Below are 12,248 nucleotides of genomic sequence, written 5' to 3' on the forward strand. Positions count from 1 at the left end.
AGGATTGAGCGAGAAGAAGGGGAAAGAGGAGCGAGCATAGGGCAGGGCCTTGGGGGCAAAAGAGGTAGGGCGGGGCGTTCTGGTTTTTAAAGTTGGCAACCCTAGCTGCAAAGCAGAGTTTAATGTTTGTGAGTTTGAGAGGGAATGGGGTATTATCCACAAACAGAATTTTACATCCTTGTAGTAGCAATCTGCGATCAAATCTTTGTAACCGTTTTTCAAAAAGCTCAGAGTTCACCCATGCTTTTTTGTTGAATTCATATTCCACAGGCAACTCCTTGATATTCAACTTGCCAGAGCAATGTGGGTGTTGGGATTTACCAATCAGCGTATGCTTTTCTTTACCTCCATTCATGTTGGTGCATAGAGCGAGGGTGCTTCAGCAGGACTGCTGAATGCTCAGCACTTTTGAACTCAAAACCAGTTTAATATTCTTCAGATTTCTTAGAAACATTCTAGTTTGACATTCAGAGTAAACCCAGTAACTTTAGGGTGAAACCAATTTTGCAAGCCAACGATATAGCCTTAAAGTAAGACATAAGTGCAACTTGTTGGAACTGTAACCAGGGACCGGCTGCCTTCTGTCACCTCACAATTTATTATTCTTAGCATTGGTCTATTACGATAATCATCTTAACATAAAGAATGGCATGAAGAATGGTAAGATACCATGTGCCTGACTTGAAGGGCGAGTAAAACTGGTAGGCTATTCTAAAGTATAACTGGTACGAAAGCATGGGCCCAGGTAGAGATGGTGCTCTAATAGCACTCTGGGGGGCAAAAGCAATGGTTGTTCAGCTCTAGCCGCCATGCCCTGATGTTGAGTGCTTTGCAGGCCCCCTGACAAAGGGGTGCTGGAACACTCTGTACAGTGGGGTACTGAGAGCCATTGACTCAAACTGTAAACCCTGCACAGATGGAAACCACTGGAGCACCCCTAGCTCTAGCCCCTAAGCCCTGCATGTTCTCCGGATGCTCTGGCTGCTATGGCAACCTTCACTGAGGTTGGCTCTGGGCCGTCGCCATGGTTTCCACGCACGCCTGGTCACGCGGGACGACGATGGTCCTGTCAGAGGCTTTGTACGTCCCTTTGTAACGGGCCTGCGGCGCCCCCGTCGGGCGCTCTCCGCTCAGACACCCCGGCTCAGGCCGGCCGGCGGCGGGAGTTGCGCGGGGCCCGCTGAGACTTGCAGGGCGGGCTGCTCTGCTGCAGCCCAGCGCGTCTCTCTCCACGGTCCGCTCTGGGGTACAGCCGCTACGGCCTAGGTTACCCAGAAGGCCTCGCGTCCGGAGTCCTGACGGCCAATCGGAGACCGAGTGCCCCCCAAGAAACTACCTTGCCCAGCATGCCTCAGGGCACACGGCGCGCCCCCGGTGAGCAATGGCCAATGGGAGGCGGCGCAGGCCGCTTTGGGGCGGGGCTGTCTCTGCGGCCTGTGTGGGGCGCAGGCTGGGGAGCTGCTGGGCGTGCTGCGGATGTATAAGGAGTATCAGGGCTGCGCGGCCCGGAGGGCGGCAGGTGAGGGACCAGTTGGGGCGGAGGGGCCCTGGGTGGAGGGAGCTGCCCCCCGGGTATTAGCGGGGTGTATGTGTCCCTGGGGGCGCGAGGTTCCGGGCCGGGCTCTGGGGGTGAGGGAGGCCCAGGGCAGGGACGCTTGGCCGGAGCATCACCCCGCTGCCCGTGCTGGGTGAGAGCCTGGAAGAGAGGCCTTGCCTGGGGCCTCGTGCCCGAAGCGATGGGCTGGATTCCCTGCTCGGACAAGAGGCCTTGAGCGCTGCTGAGGCGGAGGTGTGTGTCTGAGTCTGCAGGCAGCCCGAAAGGATAGCTCGAGCAGGATGTGAGCCCTGTGTTCACTGCACAGCCCATTGCTGGCTGTTGGGGTCAGTCCTGGGGGTGCACTCCTGCTGATTTCTGATTGAAAGGGGCCTCTCTCTCATCATACTGCTGCTTGTTTGGGAGAGGCCCCGCTCCTTCTTAACTCCAGGTGCAGACAGAGGAGGAGGGCAGTACCACAGCACAGTGCTACAGAGGAACCTGTGGTGTGTGCTTGGGATCCCAGACTGTCTCAGTTCAGCCTTATGTACCTGCTTTTCCTTTACACCTGTACCCAAAATTCCCAGCTAGCAAATCCTGTGTGCACCACCCGAATGGGTATTCATTCAGGCTTTTTATCCTCTTATGTTCTCAGCTTTGGCTTTACTGCCTTGGCTTCTTCTGTTGGGGCTTGCTTCTGAAAGGCCATTTTTTGTGTGTGTGCATGTGTTATATTCTTGTGTTTCACAGGCCTATGGGCACCTCAGGCCTACCTAGCTATGTAACACTTCTTGCCATGACCAGAAACTTCATGGATTTCTTGGCAGTTAACTTTGTCCCGGAGCTTTCAACTCTCTCAAAATCCTCTTCTTGTAGCAAAGATCCATTTTTTCAGAGTTTTGTGTTAATTTGTCTCCAGCAAGAGAGCTTCTGATAAGACACTGAAACAAGTGTGTAAATTCACTAGCCAGCTGTTTTGTAACTTTAACATAATTGAGTGGTGCATTGCCTTGTTTGGCAAAATTCTCAATATTTTAGACCAGAAATGAAAATTCCAGGACAGTTGAGAATTAAGTTATCATAGACTTTGTCTTTGGTATTTGTATAATAATAAATAATATGAAATTATGGGGTATTAGTCAGTGTCAGCTACAGACCATGAAATCACTCTAGGGAGCAGGATGACCAGTTCCTTACACACCTATCTACAACGTGCTTGGGTGGGTGGGTTGGGGGAGAAAGCTGTGTAATGATGGGAGACTTCAGTAGCTTAGATATTAGTGATCATGGCTTGATCACATTTATAATGTGCAGGCAGAATAAAGTCCAGACCAGTAATATATATATTTGGTGCTTTAATAGGGCCATTTCACAAAGCTGAAAACAGTTATGAGCCAAATCAGCTGAAAAATTCGTTCAGAAAAATAATTGGGAATAATTGGAGAGCACCTTCCTAGATGCTCAAAAAGCCAAAATTGAGGAGGAAGTCTGTACTGGTTCAAAAAGCCAACCTGGTTTAGGGGGGAAATGAAGGCATCTGTAAAAGCATTTTATATTGTTGATCGTATTGATTATAAATCAAAAGTTTGGAATTCTAGTAAATTGGTAAGGGAAGCCAAGGAACACAAGGAGAAATCTATGGCTTGCAGAATTAAGGACAATAAGTTTTTTGAATGTATTGGGTACAAAAAGAATCCTGAAAATGGTATTAGTCTATTACTAGATGGAAATGGTAGAATTAGCAATAGTAATGCAGTAAAGACTGAAGTGTTCAATAAATATTTCTTTTTCTGTATTTGAGGGGGAAAAAACAGATATAATTGTTTCACTATTTTGCAATAATACTCTTAACATTCCACTAGTATCTCTGGAGCATGTTAAATAGAAGCTACTAAAATTGGACATTTTTAAATCAGCAACTTCAGATAACTTGCACCCAACAGTTTTAACAGAACTAGTTGAGGAACTTGCTGGACCATTGATGCTGATTTACAATAAATCTTGGGACACTGGGGAAGTTCCAGAAGGCAGGAAAAAACGCGAATGTTTTGCCAATATTTAAAAAGGGTAAACGAGATGACCAGGGTAGTTATAGGCCTGTCAGTCTGACATTGAACCATGCTTAATCGAGAACTAAAGGAAGGTAATGCAATTAATGCAAATTGACATGGGTTTCTAGAAAATAGATCCTGTCAAACTAATTTTATATATATCTTTTGGATGAGATTACAGGTTTGGTTGATAAAGGTAATAGCATTGATGTAAAATACTTAAACTTCACTAAGGTGTTTGCCTTAATGCTGAATAACATTTTGACTTAAAAAAGTACCTAGAATGATATAAAATTAACATGGCACTCATGAAATGGATTAAAAAATGGTTGATAGGTCTCAAAATGTAATTGTAAATGGGAAATTGTCATTGAGTGGGTGTGTTTCCAGTTGGGCCACCGCAGGGATCCGTTCTTGGCCCTAAACTGTTTAACATTTTTATCAGTGACCTGGAAGAAAATGTGAAATCATCACTGATAAAGTTTGCAGGTGACTCAAAAATTTGGGGAGTAGAAAATAACGAAGAGAACAGGTCACTGATACAGAACAATCTGGATTACTTGGTAAAGTGGGCACAAGCAAGCATTGTGCATTTTAAAATGGCTAAATGTATACATCTAGGAACAAAGAATGTAGGCCGTACTTACAGAATGGGGGACTCTATCAGTGACTGTGAAAAAGATATGAGCATCATGGTGGGTAATCAGTTGAACATGAGCTCCCAGTGTGACAGTGGCCGAAAGTGCTAATGTAATCCTTTGATGCATAAATGGGGATCTTGAGTAGGAGTAGAGGGGTTATTTTACCTCTGTATTTGGTAATGGTGTGATCATTGCTGGAATCCTGTGTCCAGTTCTGGTACCCACAATTCAAGAACTGATCAACTGGAGGGAGTTCAATCAGAGAAGAGCCACAAGAATTAAAACGGATTGGAAAACATACTTTATAGTGATAAACTCAGAGAGCTCAATCCACTTAGCTTAATAAAGAGAAGGAAAGGAGTGACTTGATTACAGTATATTTACATGGGGAACAAATATTTAATAATAAGCTCTTCAGTCTAGTAGAGAAAGGTATAACACAATACAATGGCTGGAAGTTGAAGCTAGACAAATTTAGACTGGAAAGAAGGTGTAAATTTTTAAGTGAATGTAATTAACCATTGGAATAGCTGACCAAGGGCCGTGATGGATTCTCCATCACTGACCATTTTTAAATCCAAATTGGATGCTTTTCTAAAAGATCTGCTGTGGGAGTTATTTTGGGGGTGTCTATGGTCTGTGCTGTACAGGAGGGCAGTCTAGATGATCACAACAGTCCTTTCTGGCCTTGGAATTTATGTATGTATAAAGTACAGCAAAAGAGATGGAAACCCACAATTTTGATTTAACAGGATGAGATGTGACCAGGTCACTTCTCTACTGAGTTTTTGTTATTCTAGAACAGTGGTTCACAAACTTTTTTTTCCGCAGACCACTTAATGATCTTTCCAAGTGTTGTTTGTGCCATTAGCTAAATATTGTAAAGTGCTTTGGATAAAAGCACTATATAAAAAAAACCAACCTTAATAATGTTTTTTTGTTCTGCAAATAAAAGCACAACGGATATTTTAATATCTATAGTCTTGCCTTTCTAATGCAATGGGTGTGCCCCCTCTCCCCTGCCGCAGCAGCCCCTGAGCAGGGACTGGGAAGGAGTGGGGTCTCTCTCGGGCAGCTGCCTCTTTCTCTGGCCGCTGCAGCCCTTCACGTCCCAAATTCCCCCCACCGCCTCTTCTCACCCCACTACTCCCTCCCACCTACCCTCTATTCCCCCCAAGGCCACCACCTCACCTTACATGTACATCTTCTCCAAGGTACAGGCACCTAATTAGTACAGCCACACCTAATTAGTGGAGCATGGAGGCCCTGGGCTGGGCACAGGTCACTTAGGAAGGTGCTGGGAGTACGTTCCCTGTACTTAGCCTGAGTTAGGGGCATTGCTTGTGCCCCTCCCCCTGCTGAGGGGTCCACTAGGGCTCGGGAGCTCTGGGGAGAAACTCTGTTGCTGAGTTCCCTGCCAGGGGCCCAGGCTGGCCTGGCAGCATATGCTCCCTGCTCCTGCAGCCCCAGCCCCAGGTAGGATTGGCCCTGGACCAGGGAGGTGAGGCTGGAAGGGTTCCTGCACCCAGAGACACGTGTGGGCTGGTCACGTGCCCCCACCCTCCCCTGAACTTTTAAATTGTGCCCCCCCATTGTCAACAGTTACATGTTGCCTCTGGAGATAGGGGAAGTATTAATGCTATTATACCAGCTCTGGTAAGACCTCATCTGGTCACCCATTTTCAAGAAAGATGAATTCCATCTTGAACAGGTGCAGGAAAGGGCTTCTGAGATGATCAGTGGAATGGAGGATCTATCTCAGGGGTGGCCAACCTGTGGCTCTGGAGCTGCATGCGGCTCTTCAGAAGTTAATATGTGGCTCCTTGTATAGGCACCGACTCCAGGGCTGGAGCTGCACGTGCCAACTTTCCAATGTGCCGGGAGGTGCTCACTGCTCAACCCCTGGCTCTGCCAGAGGCCCAGCCCCCACTCTACCCCTTCCCTGAGCCTGCCATGCCCTCGCTCCTCTCCCCCCCCCCCCCCGAGCCTCCTGAACACCACGAAACAGCTGATTGGGAGGGGCGGAGGGGAGCTGATGGTGGGCTGCTGACATATTACTGTGGCTCTTTGGAAATGTATATTGGTAAATTCTGGCTCCTTCTCAGGCTCAGGTTGGCTACCCCGGTCTATCTTATAAGAGCTTGGCTTGTGAATACAATAGCTTGGCTTGTGAAGTCTAGCAAAATGGAGGCTGAGAGGGAATATGATTGCTTTCTATGAATACATCATCGTATTAATACATTATTCTCTATTCTGAGTCTGATTTGGATGTGTGGTTCAGGAGAGAGGGATTTCACTCTTCATTTAGCTCCTCAGCCATTCTTCACAGAGGACTGTCACTGCTAATCTTCTTCAGTGAGGGTTTAAGGAGTCAGTTTGTTTAAGAAGAGATGTTTACTTACAGGGGGAGAGAAATGGCACAACTCAACCAGCTCGTGGCTGAACAAAGGCACGAGGATTGCAGTGTGGTTCAGGAGAGTCTGTCTCTGTAACACTCTCTCCTTGTGTGGAGGTTAAACTTACCACCGAGTACATCTGTGTCTACTTCCCCTCAGAATGGCAACTTTATTTCAGATGAGTGAGAGATTCGAAGAGATTTCGGCTCTTGACCAAATCAACAAGGCCTTCCAGGTTCAGTGGCCAACAAAATACCAACATGGATGTTGTCTGCATTTGTCAGTGCCTCAGTGGTCTTTCTGGACTTCTTCATGCCCAAACTGTTCTCCCCTTTGTGACAAGGGGTTAGTCCTTGACCCCATATTGCAATAGCTCAACAGTTCTCATAGTTCTTCTCTTGGCTGAAATGGGCCTGCAGCCTTTTTCCAGGCTTCCCTTTGGAGGGTCTTGCAGGAGACTTCTTCCCATTGCATATTTCATGTGTCTTGTGGGAGGAAGATCATTATCTCTTCTCCAGTGTCTTTGCAGTCAGTGGAAACAGCTGTGCCTTTTCCTAGGACAAGAGGGTTAACTCTTTCCCTGCCAACTTAAAACAAGGACAACATGCTATGTCATATACCTCCTCCGCTAGGACAGTAGATATCCATGTACATAGCAGAAACCCAGTTCCCTGCCAACCCAAGCATGGCGTCTAACACCCTATTGTATGTCACTTAATAATTGCTTAATTATGCACATGAAGAACAACCTGCTGTGATTAGAAGAGATCATGTAACCTGCCAGTTGAAGGGAATCTCCATGTAGGATTCTGCATCTTCACTCTGAAACACGCTACATCTCATGGACTCAAAAACTGGATGCCGCCAGGAGTGGCTGTATCAGAAGGGTGCGTGCTTGCACTCCAGCAGCATGTCTGCTTATTTAGATCCCATGTGCCTGCCACTGTGAAGCACACCTCTCAACCTTCAAGCCTACCAGTGTGCAACACCTGCAATCTGAGCACATGACAAATGATTGAAGTGTGAAATGACAATTCTTGTCATCATTTACTGATTGTCATAGCTAAGGCTATGATTCTGTTACGGAGGTCACGGATTCCCAGATTTTAAGAGCTATCCAAGAGTTCTGGAAAATTCCAATAAATATTAGATTTGAGGGGAAAAAAATGAGAAATCGCTTATTTCCTTTAAAATCTGCAGTACAAATGTCAAAAATACCATTTTGTTCCCCATTGTTGCCAGGGTCGGTATTCGGGGCTAGCAAGCTGGGCATTTGCCTGGGGCCCCACACCACAGGAGGCACCGCAAAGCTAAATTACGGGTGGCGAGGCTTAGGGTTCCTGGGGCAGTGGCCCAGCAGGGCCTGGGCCTCTGCTTTCAGAATTGTAGAAAGCTGTAACTGTTAGAATGTAAAATGGTCATTTACTAACAATTAATCTTGTCAGTAATCAAAATTATATAAAGTTTAATAGGCCATTTAAGAGCTGCTGTATTGGTGTAGTGAAAGCTGCATTACTGTGTGTACATTCCTGTGATTTTATTGTTTACTGCCCACCTCTTGTCTGTGACTTTTAATAAAAATACCCAGGCCAAAATCATAGCTGTAATTATAACTTCAATACAAAACCTCTTTTAAAGAGGTCTTCTCACTGTGTGAATAACATGTAACCATAACATCTCTCACTAAGGCCAACAGCAGGGATTTAACCCTGGACCTTCAGATTCCCAGCTCACACCACTATCCATTCAGCAACAGGAGTAACTGCTTAAATCTTTGTGGACCAGCCCCTAGAGGAGGCCTTCTCACACTTTCTCAGTGGATTACACCACTGTTTTATTTTCTAAACATGTTTTAAGTAAAAAATGTTTTTTCTCAAAAATAGTCTAAAGAATCACTTCATCTTTCTAACTGATATTATGTGGATCAGCACATGAGGAACAACTGTGAAGCAAGCAAGAGGCCACAGTGCTTCAGATTTTTTTGCAAAAGGGGTCCAACTAAAGCAATTAATTCCTGTAAAATGGAACCTGTAATGCATTCTAACTATGGTGCAACTACTGCTGTACGATAATAAAGATATTGTGGCCATACAGTTTCAGGTTGATAGGTAGAAAAAAAACTTACAGTAGAACCTCAGAGTTATGAACACCAGAGTTAGGAACTGACCTGTCCACCACACACCTCATTTGGAATCGGAAATATGCACTCAGGCAGCAGCAGAGACCACCCCCCCAAAAAAAACAATAACAAAAAATAACCAACCAACCAAACCCAGTACAGTACTGTTGAACATAAAGGACTTTAAAAAAACAAAGGGAAAGTTTAAAAAAAAATCTGACAAGGAAACTGTGCTAGTTTAATTTAAATTAAGATGATTAAAGGCAACATTTTTCTTCTGCATAATAAAGTTTCAAAGCTGTATTAAGTCAACGTTCAGTTGCAAACTTTTGAAAGAACAACCATAGCATTTTGTTCAGAATTACAAACAATCTCAATTCCCAAGGTGTTTGTAACTCTGAGGTTCTATTGTAATACATACTGTTATTTAAATAAACTTTATCAGAAACTGAATTTTAAAAAGTTAGTCAGCAAAAAAATTCAAGTAGACTGTCCTACATTGCTTTTGTCTAAAGACAGTAGTTACACGTAATAGAATTTGTAAATCTAAATAACATACTAATTGATGGTTTTGAGTTACTATGATCAAGACAACATGAAGGCCCTAATCCTGCAAATACTTAAGAACATGCTCAATTTCACCTATATGAGCAGTGCAATTGAAGTAGATAGGATTACCCATGTGGCTAAGGCTTTGCAGGACTGACCTAAGTTATTTAAGAGTATTTTTCTCTTCTCAGGGCTTGTCTACACTTACTGCTAGATCACTATTGCTGCAATCGATGCAGCGAGTGTTGATGTAGCAGGTCTGGTGAAGGCATACTAAATCGTGGGAGAGCACTCTAGATAAATTGGAGGATTGGGCCAAAAGACCTCTGATGAGGTTCAACAAAGACAAGTGCAGAGTTCTGTACTTAGGAAGGAAGAATCCCGTGCACCGTTACAGGCTGGGGACTGACTGGCTAAGTAGCAGTCCTGAAGAAAAGGACCAGGGGATTACAGTGGACGAGAAGCTGGATATGAGTCAGTAGTGTGCCCTTGTTGCCAAGAAGGCCAATGGCATGTTGGGCTGTATTAGTGGGAACGTTGCCAGCAGATTGAGGGAAGTGATTATTCCCCTCTTCGGCACTGGTGAGGCCACACCTGGAGTATTGTGTCCAGTTTTGGTCCCCCCACTACAGAAGGGACGTGGACAAATTGGAGAGAGTCTAGCAGAGGGCAACGAAAATGATTAGGGGGCTGGTGCACATGACTTATGAGGAGAGGCTGAGGGAACTGGGGTGATTTAGTTTGCAGAAGAGAAGAGTGAGGGGGGATATAATAGCAGCCTTCAGTTACCTGAAGGTGGGTTCCAAAGAGGATGAAGCTAGGCTGTTCTCAGTGGTGGCAGATGACCGAACTAGAAACAGTGGTCTCAAGTTGCAGTGGGAGAGGTCTAAGTTGGATATTAAGAAACATTATTTCACTAGGAGGGTGGTGAAGCACTGGAACACTTTACCTAGGAAGGTGGTGGAATCTCCATCCTTAGGTTTTTAAGGCCCGGCTTCAGAGAGCCTTGGCTGGGATGATTTAGTTGGTGCTGGTCCTGCTCTGAGCAGGAGATTGGACTAGATGACCTCTTGAGGTCTCTTCCAACCCTAATATTTTATGATTTGTGTACTCCATCTCCCCAAGAAGCGTAAGGGAAGTCGATGGGAGAGACTCTCCTGTCGACACAGTGCAGTGTAGCTACTGCGGTAAGTGGGTCTAACTACGTCGACTTCAGTTACATTATATTGATTTACTGCAATAGTGCAGACCAGCCCTCAGTGTATGAGGATATTTGTGCATAGAAGAGAATCCTCGCTTGTATAATTAGTTTAAAAATTGTACCATATCTTGTGTGTTTAAAAGGGTGCACTGTAAGTATGTGCAGGAAAAGTCTCTAACAGTTACATCATGCCTTACAAACTTTTCAAAATATGTAGGGTAGATGCCTATGCAAGATACTTGTCCTAGAAAAGCCTCTGTGAAATTTAATCCCTAATTCTGTTTACAAAATACACTGTGTGGAGCTAGCTTGCATGTGGTCATTTATATGTAGAGAATTGTCATCACTGTGATCAAATAACTGTGACATATGAGATTTCCTCCACAAAGTGCATCTGTTCAAAGCAGGTGAGTCCCATACTGGGCCATTTAGAATGCAGCAGAATATGTAGTCTGTTGTTGTTGTGCCCTTGTAACTCTTCTGAACTAACTTCAGTATGTATTGGAGTGAAGATTTCTTTAATATGGTTGACCTGAATAAGATACCTTTAACTTTTAATTTACTTTTAAGTAATATTGACTCTAGAGTTCAGTCAGCCCGTAAACAGGGAGGAGCTTGATTGAATTTCTAGCTTTCCCCCTCTTCCCCCCCCCCCCATCATTCTCAGGAGAAGCATTTACTTCCCCTTCTGTCATTGATGTTTATGATGCAGATGATAATATGTTTCTGGATAAGGAGACCTATCAGCAACAAACAGATTTTCAGTGTGTGTGCTAGAGATTCTGTAAGTGTTCAGTGTTGCAACCTTCCAGTGGATATTAAGAGACCGTCATTTAATGCCTGGCTGTTCAGATCTTGTTTAAAATGATACCTGGGGTCTCGGGACACGAGTGTTTTACTATTGTTCAAGATTGATGATTTTTATATATGCTACTAGAGTCCAGGTCATGTAATCTTTTCCCTCCTGAACTCAATTTTTGGATCAAATTTTCTGGCATGCTAGATTTGACTTCTGTTGGGAGCGAGAGAAGGAGAGGACTGAGAGACACAAGTGCATTTTTATTAAATTACAACACTTTTTACATATGCAAAACTTAAAATACACTTAAGAAACTTATCACTTAACAACCTGGCTTACTGTGAAGGAGTCAAATTCTTTTAGGCCCCAGCAGAACACCAGCTTCTCCAAATAGCCCCTCAGACAAAAGCCTGTATATACAGATAACCTTTCTACAAGGCCTAACAAACTCTGGACATATTATTGGACCACCTTCTGGGGCAGAGAAACTAGTTCTATAGTTGAGGACTCTTACCTTTAACTTCATATAAAAATACTCTTCCCCCCATCCCCTAGATATATAGATCAAAAGGCTGAGAAACGTGAGCATTTCAGGTGATATCAACTTTGGGATAGGAGAGGTGGCCTCTGAGGGTCTGGTCAGTGATAAAACTCTCATGTATCTCATTGGAACAGGATCAGGCCCTAAGGTAGCTAGGACACAAACTATGTAGGGCTTAAAAATCAAAGCCAACATCTTGAATTTTCCTCAGCCATGTATCGCAAGCTGGCATGGTCTTGAAGCACGGCCCAAGTGTTGTGCAGTCCATGAGAAACACTCCAAGTGAGTGAACAGTCATAGTTTGTACCAGCTGAAGTTTCCAAATGGTCTTCAGCAGTAGCTCTAAGAGCACATCCCAGTAACCCGCCCTGCAGGTAAAAAAAAAAAAAAAAAAAAAAAGAGTATGGATGAATGTCA

The 12,248-nt window shown here is 44.5% G+C and overlaps 1 protein-coding gene across 7 annotated transcripts in view; it reads left to right on the top strand.

The window, feature by feature from the left end:
• The first annotated feature begins 1,142 nt into the window (after positions 1 to 1,142).
• ENOX2 (ecto-NOX disulfide-thiol exchanger 2) overlaps positions 1,143 to 12,248 on the top strand; it is a 134,985-nt gene continuing 123,879 nt past the window's right edge. For 4 of the 7 annotated variants that reach the window (XM_075132369.1, XM_048863438.2, XM_075132371.1 and 1 more), the window contains exon 1: positions 1,407 to 1,519. Coding sequence is in view for 3 of the 7 variants with exons in the window: in XM_048863434.2 (XP_048719391.2) it covers positions 1,477 to 1,519 (43 nt within the window). In the remaining 4 variants the exon portion in view is untranslated. Of the gene's footprint in view, positions 1,375 to 1,397; positions 1,520 to 12,248 lie in introns of those variants that run through there. The other 3 variants (XM_048863434.2, XM_048863435.2, XM_048863436.2) reach the window with 2 other exon arrangements.

The sequence above is a fragment of the Caretta caretta genome, chromosome 9 (genome assembly GCF_965140235.1).
Source record: "Caretta caretta isolate rCarCar2 chromosome 9, rCarCar1.hap1, whole genome shotgun sequence".
Classification (NCBI taxonomy): Eukaryota; Metazoa; Chordata; order Testudines; family Cheloniidae; genus Caretta; species Caretta caretta.